Genomic DNA, 21,841 nt, shown 5'->3' with positions numbered 1-21,841 from the left:
AGAACATATCTCAGTATGGGAAAAAAGGTGGCCTGTTCCTTTAATATATAATATATAATATATTATAACAAATATAACAAAAAAACAGTCAGTACAAATTGGATCAAATGATGTTAGAGTGCAGAATCCTGAGCTTTTCATTTCTGTACACAGGGATATCAGTCTCGTCACCTTCATTCGCTGCCATCAGATTTGTTTATTTGCAGTCTACCACATAAAGGTGCTTTCTTTGTCATTATACAACAACTGTACACCGAAATGTGTCCTCTGCACGTAGCTTTAATGTTCTACACCACACTTCCATAGTTCAACTCTTAATATCAGCTAATACTAATAAATTAATAGGTTCATTACTCCAAAGTCCAAACGCCAAACAATTAGCCATTGACAGTAGATATGTCGTTTGAAAGCACCATGCGAAAAACGGATCATAGATTTAATCACGGTTTGATTAAGACTTTCCCGGTCCTTAATGAAATCATAGTAACTAGAAACTTTACGTGCAACCCTGTTCCACAAGGGCTGCTTTTGCTAATGCTCTGACCCACTTATCTAACCAGCACGATTAGGCCCTTCATTGAAATTCTTCTCTGTGTTTTTTGTTTGCCTAAAATAACCCACCCTCTTACATTCGCCGTGACGGAGAAAATCCACTTCCACTTTTCTCACCTTAGTGATTATTATGTTTTCCCTGGTTCTTGTAATAGACCGTTACGCCTGGTAGATTATTCAAGAACGTTTAGATATTTTCTTTTTTTTTTGAAGTCTGTGTGCTACTTATCCACACATTTTCACAGCCTCTCTGCTCTAAATTCCAAATGATTTCCTCCTGTTCGGGCGCTCGGATCAGCGCGCTGTCTCGCTCACTGGAGTATGCCCTCAAAATGTAAATGGGCTGAATGTGTTGACTCCTCCACACGTCCTCATCCGCTCTCTCCTTAGTTGAACTCCAGAATAGGTCCAGAGTAGACGTATTATTGTTTGTTTGCGAAGTGAACATACGTGAGATGCATTTACTGTGCGGCGAGAGGAGGAACGAGCACCTGAATTCATCCAAAAGCTCTGAGCATTGAGACACTGCTGGCCAAAGCTCATAGCACTTGGTGTTCCCACGCACCCTGGCTTAGCCTCAGAGAGCGTGTGGCCCCTTGTAGTTTGACCCAGGCTGCAGTGATGAGACCACTCGAGACGGTTTTGTGGCTTTTGTGTGTATGAAGCTCTGGAATCACAAATAGACGGGACAGGTGGTCTGACGGTAAATGGTCTCAACTTATATAGCGCTTTTCCACCTACATTAGGCACTCAAAGCGCTTTACAGCAAGGATCCACTCACCCATTCATACACCAATGTATGCAGACACTGGGGGCAATGTGGGTGAAGTGTCTTGCCCAAGGACACAACGACAGTGTACACTTCCAGGAGGTGGGATTCGAACCCCCAACCTTCCGATCACGAGACGACCCTCTCTACCATCTGCGCCACTGTCGCCCCGTTGTCAAATCACACAGCAGTCAGAGGGGCCTGATCGTAGGCTGTAATGATTTAATGATTTAGGCAAAATTGAAATATAAACAACAACAATGAAACAGATATAACTGATAGATACAGACGGCATCTCTGGAATCGCCCATATATGGTCATATTTGAAAACAGTTAAGGGGGAAAAAAATTTGGAGAAAAATATAAACTTTCTCTAATGATTCAAAAACTACTTTAACAAACGCTGAATTATGAATATAGTTTTTTACTAAATAAAGATACAAAGACATGGAGAGGAGCAAAGTGGTTCAACAGCCCATAAATACATAAAGTGCTAGCTACGACTGCCGTTTTTTCGCTTCTACTGAAGAATCTGTCACATACAAATAAAATCGTGTAAATCGGGTCCATATAGATATTTTCTCACAGCAGGTTGTTCAGTAGAAGTGAAAAAACGGCAGTCATAGCAAGCGCTACCTAGCGTTAGCATTAGCACGATGCTAATGTGTAGCATCATGTTGGCATTCTAAGTTTTTTTAGGTCTTTATGTAACCTGGCTAACACCAGACTGCTGTGTGCGCTCGAATCATTTAGAACTGCACAGCAGCCTGGGGACCATGGCCGAAATTTTCGCATGGATTTGGGAACCAGTCACAGAACGAGGAGGGACGGCAAGACGATGACGAGCTATTCGATATACGGAAGCTTGTAGTTTATTTACGGATTAAAAGAAAAAAAGTTTATTTATGGATCCAACATGACAGCAGCAGACACGATGGTATTTTTCGATCAAGCTTTAGACCTTAAATAGTTTAGCTCAAAAGTTTACAATACGTCATACGTCATCGCATAGTATGATACGATTGGCTATGGCCACGTGCAGACACATGATAGACATTCGTAGCGCCCTGTAAACCACACCTCTCCTACGAGAAAATGAATTGGTGTCCCCAGACTAAATATCCCTAACGCCAGGCTAGTATTTATGGGCTGTTGAACCTCTTTGCTCCTCTCCATGTCTTTTTGTCTTTATTTAGTAGAAACTATATTCATAATTCAGCATTTGTTTCAGTTTTTTTTGAATAATTAGACTAAGTTTAGATTTATGTCAAAATTGTTTTCCCCCTTAACTGTTTTCAAACATGACCATATATGGGCGATTCCAGAGATGCCGTCTGTATCTATACGTAGCACATATTTTTATTGGACATCTTTCCAGACAATCTTACTCAGGCTTCTCCATCTCCTCTTAATGACTGCACGGAAATAACAATCTGCTGGTTGAAACCTGAGCCACCTACATTTACACAAAATACAAAAAAACAAGACGTGTATTTAATGGAAGGGTCGACAGCACAACTGCAATTAAAAACTTCAGTCTGTGAAAGAAGATAGGGTATAGAGTTTCTGAAAGACAAGCCTATGCCTTTAATTGTTTATTTTCGTAACTGTAAATCATTTAAAAGTGTGTGAAGCCCAGTCTCAGGACAATGCTACAGTTTTTATGTAATTAAAAAAGGCTTTATTTGTCCACAGCGTTTACCAAGATGCCCAGAAACTTTCTAAATGCCTTGCTCCATTGTGCGTATGCAGATGTTTCCTTCGCCCTCAGGATGCTGCTGCTTGTAATGGAAACAGTACTGAGTAGAGCAGAGGTAGGAAACGTCAGGCCCGGGGGCCAAATCCGGCCCTCCAGCACAGAACCTCTGGCCCCCAAGATGATTTTGGGAAATATTGTTATGCAAATAAGAGATCAAATACCTGTTAAAGTACTCTAAAAATGTGAGAAATAGTGTCCTGTATTTTAAAGATGTCCTGGCAAAACCTCCCACTTGCTCATATTACGTAACGTAAAACGGGGACTCTAGACCCAAAAGTGGGTCGCAGAACCATTTTCAGTGGGTCCCGAGTTCAAAGGGAACTTTTATTCAATATTTTCCATCTGAAACTTCGTGGAAACACTAACAGAGTTTGTTAAAATGTTTGTTATTGGCTTGTTTTGATCAAAATTTCAGTCTTGTTTGGAAAATACAATATTTAATGCGATATATGACAAATTACAGTTTTGTTTGGGGCACGGATTGTCAACCTGAGGTAATGTTGGGTCCCAAAGCCACTTAAGAACCACTGATGACAAACATTGGTAAATGGTAAATGGTCTCAACTTATATAGCGCTTTTCCACCTACATTAGGCACTCAAAGAGCTTTACAGCAAGGATCCACTTACCCATTCATACTCTCATTCATACACCAATGTACACTGACACTGGGGGCAATGTGCAAAGATGAAAATCGGCCCTCAATGACGCAAACTTGCCCACCCCTGGAGTAGAGTACTGTAAATTCTCTAATACTGGCCTGTATTCCATTAGAGGCCGGGTCTCTAACAGAGGCCGGGTTCGCGGCTGGCGGAGGCAAATTAAAGCCGGTCTCTAAAACTGGCCGGGGCTTTTATTAGAAACTATAGCGGTAGAAATATTCCCCATGTTAGGAATTTGTCTCATACTGGTGTAAATGAAAACTCACGTGCAGGAAGTAACAAACGGGACCCCGGGCCGATGGGGACGCTGCAGAGGAGCTGATCCGAGCGTAACTTTGACACAGATTTAGCCACTTTTCAAACCTCCTGTGACGATATTTGGAAACAGGGAAACCAAAAAATGTTGTGTGACCCTCCAGGGTTTTAATAAAGTCTCCATCGCATCTTCAAAGCACGTCCAGCTGCTCCGTGTGCAGGTCAGTCCCACGCCTCAAAATAACTCCTCCCATCAGCGCGAGCGTCTCGTCTTCTCTCGGGTCAGTCTCATGATCGATCACAAACACAAACGCTCCGTCTAAACTCGCCTTTTACACAAGATAACAACAAATAATCCGGTCCGCGGTAAAAACGAAACAGAAACCTGCAGTGACACTGATGTCAAAGCTCCGCTAACAGCAACGAAACACTTCCTGTTGTCCCGACAAAATAAAAGGCGTCAATGTTCCAGCCGCTGGGAGAGGGTTTGAAATGTTAATTAATAAATGAACCTAATATTTTAGGTGCAAATGGACACAAATCTCGTTTTTCTTCGTTTTCCTGGTCGTCCGTTTTGCTCAAATAGAAATAAAGGCCTGTCTCTAATTGTGGCCTGGTTCCAATAAAGGCCTGGTCCAAGATGCCCTTGAGTAAATAAAGGCCCGGGCCTATATTAGAGCATTTACGGTATGTATATCCTTCATATGTATGGGCCAAGCTATTTCACCACATGGTTCCTGCCACATTACTCAAACTTTATCAGCGTTGTCAGCAAAAATCCATCTGTCCTTACCTACTCATTTAAAGATCCGTCTTCCCGACACTTGTACTGAAATAATAACAATGTGACAGCCCGTGGAACATCCCCGAGCGGCTCAACGTGCCTCTACGCTGGCAACTTTCGTCCAACGATCGATTTGTTAAAATGAACTTGTCAGCGCCGATCGTTTTCCACGGAAAGGACTATTGTTTTAAGTGGTGTTTCTTTTTCTTCTACATATTTATAGGACAATGCGGTTCGTCCAGACACTCTTTTCATTTTGACTTGTTTTAATGAGGCCACTAGAGTTTCTCCCACTTAACTTTCTGCTGTGAGGCTTGTCTGAAAATCAATGGAGGGCTTACAATAGGTTTGAGGTTTGCTTTCTCACTGTGACTAGACTCTTTCCAGCTCACTCTAGCATCGCACACACACACACACACACGAGCACGAGCAGACGGGCGTGCGCTGAATCCCCTCCTGCTGACTAATTTGGACAAAATGCTGAGTAGTAACATCTCACAGCTTGTGTCCCTTTAATAGTTTCACGTCAGGTGTTTCTGCCTGCTCCTGCGCGCACTGTATGCAAATGCTAACCTGAGCTAATCAATCATTGCACCTCGGATCTTTACTTCCTATATGGGCCTTCGCTGACCGCAATGCTCCATTCCTCTGCTCTTTAAGTAGAACACAGGCTATTCCTTTTACAGCTTCTACTACTACATTTGTTAGATGTAAACATTTATATGGGAATTCGACAAAGGTTGTAGTGCTCAAACTTCATGAAATGTTGGTGAGAATACCAGCTAATAGAGTGGACTAATAAGGGAGACTGTTAGGATTGGGACTGCCATTGTGCACCCTTTTGGAACACTACCAAACACACGGCATTGAATTAGCAGGTTCCTTTCTTTTCACAAAGCTTGAATGAATTTTGTCCTTCAATCCGGCCCCTGCGGAGTTATGAGTTTCTAAAGAACAAACAGAATGCTCATTCCAGCCACTAGGGGAAAGCTTAACTGTAAAAAAAAGAAAGAAAGATTTTCACACATGTCCAGCAGTGGGCACTGACATAATAAGAGATCCAGATATAAATAACACATTATAGCCACGTGGTAGATGGACAGTCTGCCTCAGGGTGGCTTCAAGAAGAGCTTACCACCACCACCGAGTGTGGAGTCAATGCATATTTACGACTATGTGCTACTTTGATAAACTTTTGAGAAAGAAAGTGTAAGCTTATTGATTAGGCCAGGGGTTCCCAAACGTTTCGGGCTGCGACCCCCAAAATCACCAGACCAACAACTCGGGATCCCCCTCTGTAAAATATAATTAGTATCTGTCATAAATTCAGGCGTAGAACATTTAGAATCTGGTTTATTCATGTTTGTTGTGATATTGTTTTGATATTTGGCTTGATTTCACTAAAATGTGCTGCTTCCAATCAACAATACATCAGATTCATTGTTATGAATTTTAAAGCAGTACTAAGTAACTCATGCCCCTAGAGGCCATACGCGCAACTGCAGGTGTTGTGGCATGTTGCAGTTTTTTACTCAGTATTTGTCCGTGAGAGTAAATACTACACTGACAGAAAATATAAAGTGAGAGAGGGATATTGTACATCCAATTACACAACAGAGATAATTGTTTTCACTCAAACTTGGCTGTAAATACTGTTTAAGTGGTGCTAGCCCGGAATTAGCTTTGCCCGTTACCCTGTTAGCTTCTTCTTCGTGATTCCATTAGTGTGTATTGGTGGCTCCTACCCAGAGGCAGCAAAGTTGCAATTGTGGTTTTCTGGCCAGAGACACCAGGAGGAGATGAAAGACCCTCCAATCATCTCATTAACGCTTATATTATCACCAGAAGCACTACAAAAAGGATTTATAAAGGTAAACAAGTTACTTAATACTGCTTTAAGAATTATTGTCTTGAAAACATCTTACGACCCCACCTCAGTGTCTCACGACCTCCCGAGGGGTCCCGACCCGCGCTTTGGGAACACCTGGAGTATAGGCGGACACTGCAGTCAAGCTGAGGCTTTGACAATGGTGATGTGGGGAACAAAAAGGGGATAAAAAGTAAAGTGTGACGCACGCAAACCAGTTCTAAAATGTAAATGCAATGAATAAAAATGTATCACAAAAAAAAGTTGGGGTTTTGACCAAATCACAGCTCATTATTATTATTCATTCATTGGAAAAATGTTCTCAATAGTGTTTTCCTGTTAAAAAGAGTTTCACTTATAAGTACAATGTCTTAAAAATAGATGAGAGGACAATGACCTTTACACACACAGAACTGGAGAAGCCACTATATATTTTTCTTACTTTGCTAATGCTTTCCGAGCATCCAAATTCTTCATGGGGATGCGTTTCTCAGCATGTTTCACACCTTCCTTTCAGGGGCAAACGAGTACAGGAATGTAGTGTCTGCGAGAACAAGCCTGCCTCAGTGCGCTGCAGTCGAAGCACGAGGCAGTTCTCCCCTTATTTAGGGATCTTTTTTTAGCTCGGAGGCTTTTAGACGGGACAGCTCGGGGTGAAAAGTGGTGAGGAAGGAGCGGAGAGAACAACCGGCTAGTTCTGGAGCAGTGCCATGTTTTTACACTCGGCCACCGCGCACATTATATTCCCTAAAATATCTGGATACTATATACTGCAAGGAGACGCTTTACTGTTTTAAAAAAAGGGCAGAGCCTCTTTGATAGGATTACTCAGTTTTTGTTCTGCATTCCTTCAATGTTGCTGGGACACTCACAGGGGCGGACTGGGACTGAAAAACAGCCCTGGACTCTGACCAGCCTGGCCCAAATTAGCGTAATTGTGACACTTCCACAAATACATGTTTTAACCTCTTACCACCCGCCTTAACTGAGTGCATTCTGTCCTCTTTTGGCTGTGGAACACCTCATTTGAAAGCTAAGACCCACAAAACTGACATTTTTCCTCGCGTTGTTGCTGTGTTTGTGTCACCTTTTGTATGTTTGTTTTCCTTTTTTTGTTGTTGAATTTTTGTTGAATTTTTGTCACTTTTTGGTTGAGCTTTTTGTCACTTTTTGTAATTTTTTTGTTGAGTTTTTGCCACATTTTTGTTGCGTTTTTGTCACATTTTTGTTGAATTTTTGTAATTTTTTGTTGCATTTTTGTCACATTTTTCTTGAGTTTTTGTCACTTTTTGGTTGAGCTTTTTGTCACTTTTAGTTGAATTTTTGTAATTTTTTTGTTGAGTTTTTGTCACATTTTTGTTGCGTTTTTGTCACATTTTTGTTGAATTTTTGTAATTTTTTTGTTGAGTTTTTGTCACATTTTTGTTGAGTTTTTGTAATTTTTTTTGTTGCAATTTTGTCACATCTTTGTTGAATTTTTGTCACATTTTTGGTGCTTTTTTCCCAAGAATCTTTTTGATTAGGGTAGAGCCAAACTGGAGAAAATGGGATCCGTTCAGGTGGGAGTTCTTACCCCCCGCCTTAACACTAACGAGTGCATTTTCCCCTGTTCGACTTTTTATTATTATTTTTTTGATCGGCATCATCAGCCAAAAGAACGGGAAAGGTGGTCGTAGAAACAGAAGCAAAATCATCAATATAAATAATAAATAATAATGGTCCCAAAATTGAACCTTGTGGTGCACTATACTCCACGGAATTCCTTTTAGATTCATGTTTTTTTTATACTGGGCCACTTTACCCAAATCTAAAAGCTTCTCGACTGGAGATCAACAATGTAACGCCTCATTTGAAAGCGAAGACCTACAAAAGTGATGGAAACTTTTCGTAACTCATCGCCACATTTTTGTCACATTTTTGTCACATTTTTGTAATTTTTTTTGTAGAGTTTTTGTCACATTTTTGTTGAGTTTTTGTCACTTTTTGGTTGAGCTTTTTGTCACTTTTTGTTGAATTTTTGAAATTTTTTTGTTGAATTTTTGTCACATTTTTGTTGAATTTAAAAAAAAAAAAAAAATGTTGCATTTTTGTCACATTTTTTATGAGTTTTTGTCACTTTTTGTTGAATTTTTGTAATTTTTTTGTTGAGTTTTTGTCACATTTTTATTGAGTTTTTGTCACATTTTTGTTGCGTTTTTGTTACATTTTTGTTGAATTTTTGTCACATTTTTGTTGAATTTTTATTATTTTTTTGACTGGTATCATCAGCAAAAAGAACGGGAAAGGTGATCTAGTCACGTCGCCACATTTTTGTCATACTTTTGTTGTTTTTTTAAATTATTTTTTCTATCATTTTTTGTTGTGTTTTTCCTCTTGTTTTCATCCTCTTTTTCTCACTATTTTGATGCTTTTCTTTATAGCTTTTAGATTTGGGTAAAGCTCGGTTGAGGCGGGACTGGTGGCCCTCGAGCCAGTGGCCCTTCTGTGCTCTTCCAGAATGGACCCAAGCCATAGATTAGGTCAGGAGAATCTGGAGGTATTAGCTAAATCTGCACGTGTTAGGTTTTATAGACTAGCAAAGACGAGCTCACCTTGGTCTTTGCAGCCACAGAATTCTCCAAAGAGCATCTAATATATTTCTGTGAGTCGAACTCCTTTGTCAGAGTTACAGGTCTTTTGGGTCGCAGCATTCTTTTGAGGGGGTTTGATTTATTTGTGCGTTTATTGGCGCTGATTGCTTGAGAAGGCACTCGCTCTTGCATGCTCTGCCCCCCGGTGTAAGTGAGAGGAGGCCAGTGACCAATGATTCTCTGACAAATGAGCAGCGCCGGGCTCATACATTACTGTCCGACCCTATCTGACCGAGCAGACTCCAGGCGCAGAGGAGAGAGAGCAGGCTCACCCCAGAAGGAGCTTTATCCAGTTTCCTATCACGAGCGAGGTGTTTAAATCAGGGAAGTCGAGGCGTTTTCTTTGTTTATGTAGATTGACTCGACAGATTCTTAAAGAGGGGGTATTATGCTTTTTTCAGCCACATAGCACCAGTCTATATCACACTACAATGATGACGAAACCTTCTGTTGGTCTGTCAATGCAGTAAATTAGAATAACTGCCTTGTATAAAATTGCTCTTTCAAAATGGCGTAGCAAATGACTTGAAATAGGCCTCTGTCTCTTTAAGAACCTCTGACCCTTTCCGACACGCCCCCTCCACACGCTGTCTGTGGCATCACAACAACACTGCGCTCGTTGTCTGCGTACAGTATTGAAACTACGATCGGTGCATTTTCATTTTTATTGTTGGAAAGGACCTACTGTTTATCACTTTGTGAACAATGGCCACACAGGATATTATTTGGAAACGAACCTTCCACACCGGACGCTTGGAAGGGGCTCTTGCCTGAAAAATAACTGCTGTTTGGAGGCTATCTCTTTGCATCTGCCATGCCCTATGGATCTCTAACTATACCCCCATGGACGACACCAGGATCTGCAGGAGCCCATACCATTCAAAGACGGACATTATCTGTGCAGGTGGACAATGGTTTTTCGAGGTTACCCGTTAGCTTGTTATAATCGACTACAGCTCATTGTTGATGAAAAGTCTGTAATAAACCACAAATGTGTAAAGCCAGGCTCATTGTGTGATCATCGTAGAGGCTGCTTCGAGTAGTTGCCGGCTTTATTGACGTTATTTGTGCATAATATGCTGCCTGTTTTCAATGAATGTTGTGAAGGTGAAGGTTGTTAGCTTGTCGCGGCTAATAGTGCCTTAGCTCCGGGAGAAAACCACTCGGCTACGACTCACTGTTGATGAAATGTGAGCAATAAACTACGAAATCAACAAGCCAGGCTCCGTGTGTCATCATCATAAAGGCTGCTTCAAGCAGTTGCCTGTTTTAGTGACGTTTTCAATGCATAATATGCTTGTATTCAGTGAATTTTCCCGTTAGCTTATCGCGGCTAGCTTGTTAGCTCCGGGAGAAAGCCACTCGGCTATGACCCATTGTAGATGAAATGTGAGCAATAAACTTCCAAATCAACAAGCCAGGCTCCGTGTGTGATCATTGTTAAACGGTTCTTTATGTGTGTGGTGGTTTTATTGACTTTATGTGTGCATATTTCTCGTTTTCACGTGATGACTCGAGGTTTAGCTTAGCATTAGCTTTCTCCGGAGGCTCTGTGCATCATCAAGGCCCAGCGCAGAACCAGACACTGAAATAAGCGTTCTTGTCACCGGTTTTAATCCTGGGTGTTTCGGTAACAGAAACACTGATGTGTGTCTTTGTAAAAGTCTGCTGTGGCTCCGGTTCACAACACATGGAGCTAATCCTCCATTATGACTCTGTTTACATCTTAGGGCTAGACACTGCGGGGAGGGGGTTCTGCTGAGGGGCAGTGGTTGGTTACTCGGCTGGTGACGAAAGGTCGGAGGCGTATCCTGGAGGTCGAGGGCGTTTCCTGAAGGAATCAGGCGTTTTATCCCTAAAATGGCCGCCATCAGAGTTTCTACAGATTACTCGAAAATACGTGAATGTGCCAAGGCAACACTTCAGGCATGGTTTTAATGAGGGAATGACTTAATAACATGATGTAAAGCTTGAAAAAGTCGATTTTGCATAATAGGCCCCCTTTAAAAGTGTCTGCATCGCTCCAGTGGGAAGGAACTGTGATCATTTTTGATTTAGCAGCAGGACCCCTATGGAGCGCAACAAAGCACTTCTGGTTCCCGTACACACAGTTTTTGTTTTTTTGTCTCCATAGACTTTTCTTTTGAAAGAGTTTGTACTGAGGTCTTGAATCGCTCTCTTATTTTGGTTTGATCCGCAAACTATTGGGTTCCACACATAGATCTGAAATAATAAGAGATCAGCGGGTTCAGCCCCATTCATAGTAATGATCCCGAGTGGTCAGTAAAATTAACATGGCTGCTCATTCTCCCCCTACAAAGCCTGTTCCTTAAAGGTACTATATAGAGTTTAAAAATGTTCAAATCGGCTTGTTGCACAATGTGGCTACGCTAGTTCCTCTGAGCTGAAGCTGTGGGCGCTAGTACTTCCTGGTCGTATTCATTTCCATTAAGATTAGCTCAGACCAGTGAGTTCCTGGTAGAAATATTTCCATAGAGGAGACGTTTATGTTTGTAAGGATCAGTGAGTTTGTCTTGAAACTAAAGGCTAATTTAACCTCTTAACTCCCGCCTGAACCGAGAGGATCTTTTTTCCTCACGTCATCAGATTTTTTTCCTCCATTATTTTTGTCACTTTTTTGTCACTTTTTTTTCATTTTTTGGTCACTTTTTTTTTTTTTTCATTTTTACGTCAATTTTTTATCACATTTTTGTAAAAAATTTTGTCACATTTTTATCACATTTTTGTCACATTTTTGTAATTTTTTTGTCAATTTCTTGTCACATTTTTGTCATATTTTTGTAATTTTTTGGTCATTTTTTTGTCAATTTCTTGTCACATTTTTGTCATATTTTTGTAATTTTTTCGTCAATTTTTTGTCAATTTCTTGTCACATTTTTGTCATATTTTTGTAATTTTTTGGTCATTTTTTTTGTCAATTTCTTGTCACATTTTTGTCATATTTTTGTAATTTTTTCGTAATTTTTTTGTCAATTTCTTGTCACATTTTTGTCACATTTTTGTAATTTTTTCGTCAATTTTTTGTCAATTTCTTGTCACATTTTTGTCATATTTTTGTAATTTTTTGGTAATTTTTTTGTCAATTTCTTGTCACATTTTTGTCATATTTTTGTAATTTTTTGGTAATTTTTTTGTCAATTTCTTGTCACATTTTTGTCATATTTTTGTAATTTTTCGTAATTTTTTTGTCAATTTCTTGTCACATTTTTGTCACATTTTTGTCATTTTTTCGTCAATTTTTTGTCAATTTCTTGTCACATTTTTGTCATATTTTTGTAATTTTTTGGTCATTTTTTTGTCAATTTCTTGTCACATATTTGTCATATTTTCGTAATTTTTTGGTCATTTTTTTGTCACATTTTTGTCATTTTTCATCCATTTTTTGTCAATTGTGACATTTTCGCCACATTTCCATCATTGTTTTCGTCGAGAAAATGTGCTCGGTTCAGGTGGGAGTTAAGGGGTTAATGCATTACACAACTTGAAATAGTGCCTTTTTATATATATATATTTTTTATAGCATGTTAGCCTTTAGCTTCAAGACAAACTATCAATCCTTTATGATCACAGGTGTCTCTGATCTGAACTTGTACATCATGATTTCAACACACAATAAATCTACCGTGAACTCACCGCCCACAACATAATCTTAACAGTAGTGAGTATAAAATGGCTACCTTGCATCTAACCCCTTTAAGGTAACAGTAAGATAAAGTACCATTTACTTATTTCTCGTGTGAACTGCAGTACATACAAATCAAGTTCTAAGCGCACTGCTGTAGTGATTCTGAGGCTTTACACTTCTGTGCACACCTGACGGGACTGGGTTTGCCATCTCATAAAGCTCTCGCCGATAATCATTCCTCCTGTTACTCCTCTTCGCAGATTCATCCAGGAGATCGAGATGAACATGGGTCCAGGCCAAGCCAAGCAGTGCCAGCTCCGAGCCTTCCTCACTTATTACATCAACGACCTCTTCCTCAACCAAGTGAGTTTATTAATGAAGTCTTTTATGCTTTATGCTCGTATGCAAAGCGTTGTCCATCTGAACGTTCTGCGGTTTGAATATCACACTACATCTAAGCCAGCACTAAAAGAGACACAAATTGGATGAGTGTGTTTTATGAATGCCAACTGATGTGAATGTCCAAGGCCTGAATTAATTCAACTAAAGCACAATATGGCTCAAAGCTGCGGGCTTGCATAGACAATTAACCTCCCACTTACTTTTGTAATGGGCTTTGTGTCACTAAAAAACCAACACATGTATACTTTTAACCACGTCATATATTACTGGGGTAGTATTTCACGTCCTTCACAGTATCGAGTATCGTATTTTCCGGATTATAAGTCACACTTTTTTTCATAGTTTGTCTCATACTCCGGAGCGACTAATATGTTTCAAGTTTAAGTTTAATGGTTTTGTATAGCCCAATATCACAACAGAAGTGGCCTCACAGCTGCACCAAACATTAAGGCAATAAAACAGAGCAATAAATATGACAAGTAGAAGTGCAGGTGAATCCAGGCAAATATAATGTCCAATAGGAGGTAGCGACGAGCGGCGTGGGCGTCCCCCATCCTTAGACTCTCCAGCACGGCAAGGAAAAACTCAAAAACCCGGCAGGAGAAAAGAGAAACCTTGGGGAGAACCACAGAAGGAGAGATCCACTCCCATGGACGGACAGGCTATAGAGACCCAGGGCCGAAGGATCCCTCAGCAGACGGACCAAGATCGGAGACAGTCCTGTCCTCAGATTCCAGAATGCAGGTTCCTCCGTTCGATCTAGACAGGCGCTCTCGAGGGGGGGGACAGGAGACACCATGTGAATAGTGATGAACAGACTACAGATAAATTGAATATTGTATCATAATAAGACAAAGTCTGTAGTAAGAAGAAGAGGATAGCGCTCAGTGGACCGTACTTCCCACAGCAGTGTTTCTCCTACGGCAGCTTTACTTCAGGCTGTGGGTCAGAGCTTTACTTCAGGCTGTGGGTTAGAGCTTTACCAAACTGACCTGGTTATAAGCTCATTCAAAGAGGTACGTTTTGAGCCTAGTCTGAAATATAGGGACTGTGACTGCTGCTTTAACGTGATTTTTGAAATGTGATTTTTTTGGTCCTTTTTTAAGCATTCAAGTATATAATTTCACATGCCACTAGAGGGCACTGGGGGTGAAAAAGGTGAGAAGTATATTTCTCCTCTCAGGGAAATATTTTTATATTCCATATCTTAAAGCAACAGTGTGGAGTATTTTGAGATGTATTTTTGCCAACCTTGGGAGAGCTGGAGAAAGTTGACTTCAGCGATGAGTCAAAAATATTTAAATACAAATACTGAATTGCCCTTGTGTTAATTTGGTAAATTAATCATGTGAATAAGATTGTCTTAGGAGCTAATTTGTAGTTAAAAAACTCCACATTGTGGCTTTATGCAAATGTGTGCAGAGGAGTTTGGAGCGGCAGATGTTACACAAGGGAAACTCGCTTCGTAGCCTCACACTGTGGCTGCTGCGGCACCGTGCGGACCCGCTGGTTACAGATGCCAGGGCATGTGCCAGGGCCATAACGTAAAAAGAACGGGAATGCCGTTCACAGACACCAGAATGAACGCGTTCATGGTTTCGTTCATCAGGCAGTAATCCAGTGCGTTCAGTTCACGTTCGCCCAAAATGTGAACGCGTTCATGAACTTTCGTTCAATGAAAGTGAAAACCTGAAATGGTCATTCTTATTTGAAAATAGGAGCTTTTTCAGCTAATATTGGCCCACGCTACTCATCTCTGTCACCTCTTCATTGTGGAGTCCCTCAAGGGTCCATTTTGGGTCCTCTGTTATTTTATCTGCATCTAATATTTAGTAATATATGAGTACATGTATCTAATATTTATTTTCTTCAGCGTGTAATTTAAGTTCCATTTGTCATTCTAATCATGTCATTTTATATTTAAAACAATCGAGATAGGCAAGGCAAGTTTATTTGTAGAGCACAATTCATACACAAGGCAATTCAAAGTGCTTCACAGTTGCATAAATATAAGAAAACAAATAAAATTAAAGCCGCAAGCGGCATTTAGAGGCCCTCGCGAGCAGTGTTGGCCGGTTGGCGCACGCCGTCGCACGTCACCGCAATAACCGGGGGGCGCTGCCGCGCCGTACGTGGTTATGCCGTCCCTGCCACCCTCGGTTGAGTTTATAAAAGAGCAAAGGCAAGAAATGCGCCTTCGGCGCCAGATCACGCAATATTTCCCAAAATGGCCGACTTTGTGTGGGTTGCCTAGCAACCACGTAATGTACTTTTTTGTTCGGACGGTCATGACGAAGGTGTGTACCAATTTTGGTTTGGCTACGCCAAACTTTATTTCGGGTCGTTGCCATGGCAACACGGTGGGAAAATGGGCGTGGCCATAATTAATTTTTTGATCGGGGTCACGTGACGGATGTCTGTGCCAATTTTTTTTGGTCTACGACAAAGTTTACTTTTTTTCTCCATTCATTTTTATTCGGTGCTCTGCAGGGGGCGCTATTGCGCCCATTTTCAAAATTCCCATATCAAAACATCCGGGGCCAACGACTCGACCAACGATTCAAGTTTCACTCAAATCGGCCAAAGTATGTGCGAGTTATGACTCTTCGAAGGCGACGGCGAATGCCAAAAATGAACGCCAAATTCATGGCGTTGCCATGACAAAACCGGAAATCCTATTAGAAAGTTTTTAATAACTTTTAATGCCCCACATGTGTAGATGATCTGGAGCGACCGGGGAGTCGCTGCGTTCAACGCCCTAGGACGAGTTCGTTCAAATGCGAGGGCACAAAAAGGCGCCTTCGGCGCCAGGTCGCTCTTCTGGCCAATATGGCCGCCGTATAGTTGGTTGCCTAGCAACCGCGTAATATGTTTTTTTTTTTGGTTCCATGTGACCAATCACTGTGCCGAATTTTTTTCGTCCGCGACGAACTAAAATTTTCGGGGTTTTCGGGATTTTGGGGGGTCTGGCCATAGGCCGCAATGTTAATGCCGTTTTTCCAGGGGGCGCTGACGCGCCATTTTTTTGAATTTTTGAAATTTGGAGATGTGGAGGGTTTTTTTTTCACCTAATTGAATTTTGGGCAAAAAATCAGGACTTTTCGTCGGTGGGAAAGTGGCCGAAACGGCCTTCGGGGGGGAGAGGAAAAATAATAAGAATAAGAAAAACCCTTACAATAACAATATAGCGCCGCCTCCAGCGGTCCATATTTATATCGTCGGAAAGGTCTGACGTCCAGTAACCCACCCGTGAGGTTCATTGTCAAATACGAGCGCAACGCGCTCGTATTTTACCTCTTCTTTGTCAATATTTCTTAATACGTTTTTTTTTTATATTTTTTGCGAGCAACTACAAATATGCCGCTTTCGCGGCAAATACCTATATCATTGGATAGGTCGGGGTGCCGGGAGTCCCCCTATTACTGTCTAATGCATGGGGAGCGCTCCGCGCTCTGTTTCTTGAGCGCTGCGCGCTCTTTTCGGAACGTGCGCTACGCGCACGTCTTTCTTCAGTGCGCTCCGCGCACTGCCGTACAATTACAATAGGCCCGAGCCCTGCCAGGCCGCTCGGGCCTAATAAATAAGAAACCACCCAAAAACAATAGTCCCTTGCCAGGACTGCGTCCGGCTCGGGCCTAAATATAAGGAGAACGGAGCGAGATAGAGGCATGGTGTAATATATTTTTAGGTTTGTTATGATGAGTAGAAGACATCTGGAAAGTTTCGTGGAAATCGGACAAACTAAATTTTTCAGGGTATAGGCAGGTGGCGCTATAGTGATGTGCACCGTGAAGTAATTGATCTCTGTGGAATCAGACCGTAAGTGGCCTTCTGTCAGCCAAGTGTGATCCAGACTGGATAGAGCGCGTGCCTGCGAGGTGGTGTCAAATTTACATGAAAAAATGTGTTTTTGGGGGGGCGCCATTCGAAACGGGGGGGTCTGAGTGAAAAAAAAGTCAGGTATTTTTTGTAGCCCCGTGTCAGGAGAGTCTGTTAAACCAGGTATGGGCTTATTCTGCTGAAAAACCAGGGACTAGCTTGTTGACACACAAGGCAGGTCCAGATAGACTCCCAAATAAAAGTCAAAGTCACACCCACATCTTAGAAAATATGACATGACTATAATGTATTTTTTGGTTTCCAAAAGTGTCTAGAACATACTGGCATCATTGTATTAAAAAGATTCAAAAGTGCAGTTTTCAAGGTATGGCTAGGGGGCGCTATCCTGGGAGCAGACTACACATTAATGGCGTCATTCTGTTCAGTTTCAGGTGGCGCATTAGTGACATGAATATGAGCTCTGTGGGCTTATGCCTGTGAGCGTGAGCTTTCTTGGAAACAACGCGAAATCTACGCGTTTTTCGCCGCGGCGTTACGCGGAGACGGTGAAACTTTTTTGAGAAACGCTGGGCAAATATTGAATTTCAATATGTCTAGACGCGCTGTGCCAAATGTGAGCTAAATCCGATGAAAAACCAGGGACTAGTTCGTTAAAACGTAAAATGAGTTTAGACGATGTCCGGGTTTGAAGCCAAGATGGCCGCCTCCCTGTGCGAGTGGGCGTGGCGCTCCAAGTGAGTTTTGGGCTTGTCCTGATGTCCCCTCTCACTGTGGCGAGTGATTCGGGCGTACGCCCAAAAACGCCCCGATTTTTTTGAATTGGGGTCCGCTTCCAGAGGGCGCTGTGGAGCCATTTTGTTGTGGGCGTGTCCCATTCGTCCAATTTCATAAATTTTTTCGCCGCCCCATTGCCTCCGCCAATTTTGGGGAGCTTTCACCCACGTTTAGCGGGTCAAAAACGCGATCATTTCCGGAGAAAAAAAATAATAATAATAATTAAAGCCGCAAGCGGCATTTAGAGGCCCTCGCGAGCAGTGTTGGCCGGTTGGCGCACGCCGTCGCACGTCACCGCAATAACCGGGGGGCGCTGCCGCGCCGTACGTGGTTATGCCGTCCCTGCCACCCTCGGTTGAGTTTATAAAAGAGCAAAGGCAAGAAATGCGCCTTCGGCGCCAGATCACGCAATATTTCCCAAAATGGCCGACTTTGTGTGGGTTGCCTAGCAACCACGTAATGTACTTTTTTGTTCGGAACGTCACGACGAACGTGTGTACCAATTTTGGTTTGGCTACGCCAAACTTTATTTCGGGTCGTTGCCATGGCAACACGGTGGGAAAATGGGCGTGGCCATAATTAATTTTTTGATCGGGGTCACGTGACGGATGTCTGTGCCAATTTTTTTTTGTCTACGACAAAGTTTACTTTTTTTCTCCATTCATTTTTATTCGGTGCTCTGCAGGGGGCGCTATTGCGCCCATTTTCAAAATTCCCATATCAAAACATCCGGGGCCAACGACTCGACCAACGATTCAAGTTTCACTCAAATCGGCCAAAGTATGTGCGAGTTATGACTCTTCGAAGGCGACGGCGAATGCCAAAAATGAACGCCAAATTCATGGCGTTGCCATGACAAAACCGGAAATCCTATTAGAAAGTTTTTAATAACTTTTAATGCCCCACATGTGTAGATGATCTGGAGCGACCGGGGAGTCGCTGCGTTCAACGCCCTAGGACGAGTTCGTTCAAATGCGAGGGCACAAAAAGGCGCCTTCGGCGCCAGGTCGCTCTTCTGGCCAATATGGCCGCCGTATAGTTGGTTGCCTAGCAACCGCGTAATATGTTTTTTTTTTTGGTTCCATGTGACCAATCACTGTGCCGAATTTTTTTCGTCTACGACGAACTTGCGTTTTTGGGTTTCTCTATGGGCGCAATGTAATCCTGATTTCCAGGGGGCGCTAACGCGCCATCTTTTTGAATTTTGAAATTTGGGAATAGCAAATTTTGAACCATTAACATTTTTGAATTTTGTGCCAAAAATCAGGACTTTTCGTCAGAGGGAAAAGGCACTTTGTGGGGGGAGAGGAAAAATAATAATAATTAAAGCCGCAAGCGGCATTTAGAGGCCCTCGCGAGCAGCGTTGGCCGGTTGGCGCACGCCGTCGCACGCCACCGCAATAACCGGGGGGCGCTAACGCGCCCTACGTGGTTATGCCGTCCCTGCCACCCTCGGTTGAGTTTATAAAAGAGCAAAGGCAAGAAATGCGCCTTCGGCGCCAGATCACGCAATATTTCCCAAAATGGCCGACTTTGTGTGGGTTGCCTAGCAACCACGTAATGTACTTTTTTGTTCGGACAGTCACGACGAACGTGTGTACCAATTTTGGTTTGGCTACGCCAAACTTTATTTCGGGTCGTTGCCATGGCAACACGGTGGGAAAATGGGCGTGGCCATAATTTACTTTTTGATCGAGGTCACGTGACGGATGTCTGCGCCAAATTTTATTTGTCTACGACAACGTTTACTTTTTTTCTCCATTAATTTTTATTTGGTGCTCTGCAGGGGGCGCTATCGCGCCCATTTTCAAAATTCCTATATCAAAACATCCGGGGCCGACGACTCGACCAACGATTCAAGTTTCACTCAAATCGGCCAAAGTATGTACGAGTTATGACTCTTCGAAAGTGACGGCGAACGCCGAAAATGAACGCCAAATTCATGGCGTTGCCATGACAAAACCAGAAATCCTATTAGAAAGTTTTTAATAACTTTTAATGCCCCACATGTGTAGATGATCTGGAGCAACCGAGGAGTCGCTGCGTTCAACGCCCTAGGACGAGTTCGTTCAAATGCGAGGGCACAAAAAGGCGCCTTCGGCGCCAGGTCGCTCTTCTGGCCAATATGGCCGCCGTATAGTTGGTTGCCTAGCAACCGCGTAATATGTTATTTTTTTTGGCTTCATGTGACCAATCACTGTGCCGAATTTTTTTCGTCTGCGACGAACTAAAATTTTCGGGGTTTTCGGGATTTTGGGGGGTCTGGCCATTGGCCGCAATGTTAACGTCGTTTTTCCAGGGGGCGCTGACGCGCCATTTTTTTGAATTTTTGAAATTTGGAGATGTGAAAGTTTTTTTTTTCACCTAATTGAATTTTGGGCAAAAATTCAGGACTTTTCGTCGGTGGGAAAGTGGCCGAAACGGCCTTCGGGGGGGAGAGGAAAAATAATAATAATAATAATTAAAGCCGCAAGCGGCATTTAGAGGCCCTCGCGAGCGGCGTTGGCCGGTTGGCGCACGCCGTCGCACGCCACCGCAACAACCGGGGGGCGCTAACGCGCCCTACGTGGTTATGCCGTCCCTGCCACCCTCGGTTGAGTTTATAAAAGAGCAAAGGCAAGAAATGCGCCTTCGGCGCCAGATCACGCAATATTTCCCAAAATGACCGACTTTGTGTGGGTTGCCTAGCAACCACGTAATGTACTTTTTTGTTCGGTAAGTCCTGACGCACGTGTGTACCAATTTTGGTTTGGCTACGCCAAACTTTATTTCGGGTCGTTGCCATGGCAACACGGTGGGAAAATGGGCGTAGCCATAATTTACTTTTTGATCGAGGTCACGTGACGGATGTTTGTGCCAAATTTTATTTGTCTACGACAAAGTTTACTTTTTTTCCCCATTAATTTTTATTCTGTGCTCTGCAGGGGGCGCTATTGCGCCCATTTTCAAAATTCTCATATCAAAACATCCGGGGCCGACGACTCGACCAACGATTCAAGTTACAGTAAAATCGGCCACAGTTTGTGCGAGTTATGACTCTTCGAAGGCGACGGCGAACGCCAAAAACGAACGCCAAATTCATGGCGTTGCCATGACAAAACCGGAAATCCTATTAGAAAGTTTTTAATAACTTTTAATGCCCCACATGTGTAGATGATCTGGAGCGACCGGGGAGTCGCTGCGTTCAACGCCCTAGGACGAGTTCATTCAAATGCGAGGGCATGAAAAGGCGCCTTCGGCGCCACGTTGCTCTTCTGGCCAATATGGCCGCCGTATCGTTGGTTGCCTAGCAACCGCGTAATATCTTTTTTTTTTTGGCTTCACGCGACCAATCACTGTGCCGAATTTTTTCCGTCTACGACAAACTAAAATTTGCTGGGTTTTCGGGATTTTGGGGGGTCTGGCCATAGGCCGCAATGTTAACGTCGTTTTTCCAGGGGGCGCTGACGCGCCATTTTTTTGAATTTTTAAAATTTGGAGATGTGAAAGTTTTTTTTTTCACCTAATTGAATTTTGGGCAAAAATTCAGGACTTTTCATCAGTGGGAAGTGGCCGAAACGGCCTCCGGGGGGGGAGAAGAAAAAAAATAATAATAATAATAATAATTAAAGCCGCAAGCGGCATTTAGAGGCCCTCGCGAGCAGTGTTGGCCGGTTGGCGCACGCCGTCGCACGTCACCGCAATAACCGGGGGGCGCTGCCGCGCCGTACGTGGTTATGCCGTCCCTGCCACCCTCGGTTGAGTTTATAAAAGAGCAAAGGCAAGAAATGCGCCTTCGGCGCCAGATCACGCAATATTTCCCAAAATGGCCGACTTTGTGTGGGTTGCCTAGCAACCACGTAATGTACTTTTTTGTTCGGACGGTCATGACGAAGGTGTGTACCAATTTTGGTTTGGCTACG

At 42.7% G+C, this 21,841-nt stretch overlaps 1 protein-coding gene across 1 annotated transcript in view; it reads left to right on the top strand.

Annotated features, from left to right (window-relative positions):
• exoc4 (exocyst complex component 4) overlaps positions 1–21,841 on the top strand; it is a 362,908-nt gene that overhangs the window by 182,712 nt on the left and 158,355 nt on the right. The window contains exon 12 of the mRNA XM_079552397.1: positions 13,184–13,286. Within this exon, the coding sequence (XP_079408523.1) occupies positions 13,184–13,286 (103 nt within the window). The remainder of the gene's footprint in view (positions 1–13,183; positions 13,287–21,841) is intronic.

Source organism: Gobius niger (genome assembly GCF_951799975.1).
Source record: "Gobius niger genome assembly, chromosome: 2".
In the NCBI taxonomy this organism is placed as follows: Eukaryota; Metazoa; Chordata; class Actinopteri; order Gobiiformes; family Gobiidae; genus Gobius; species Gobius niger.
Note: the sequence above shows the minus strand (reverse complement) of the source record. Positions and strands in the feature narration are given on the sequence as shown.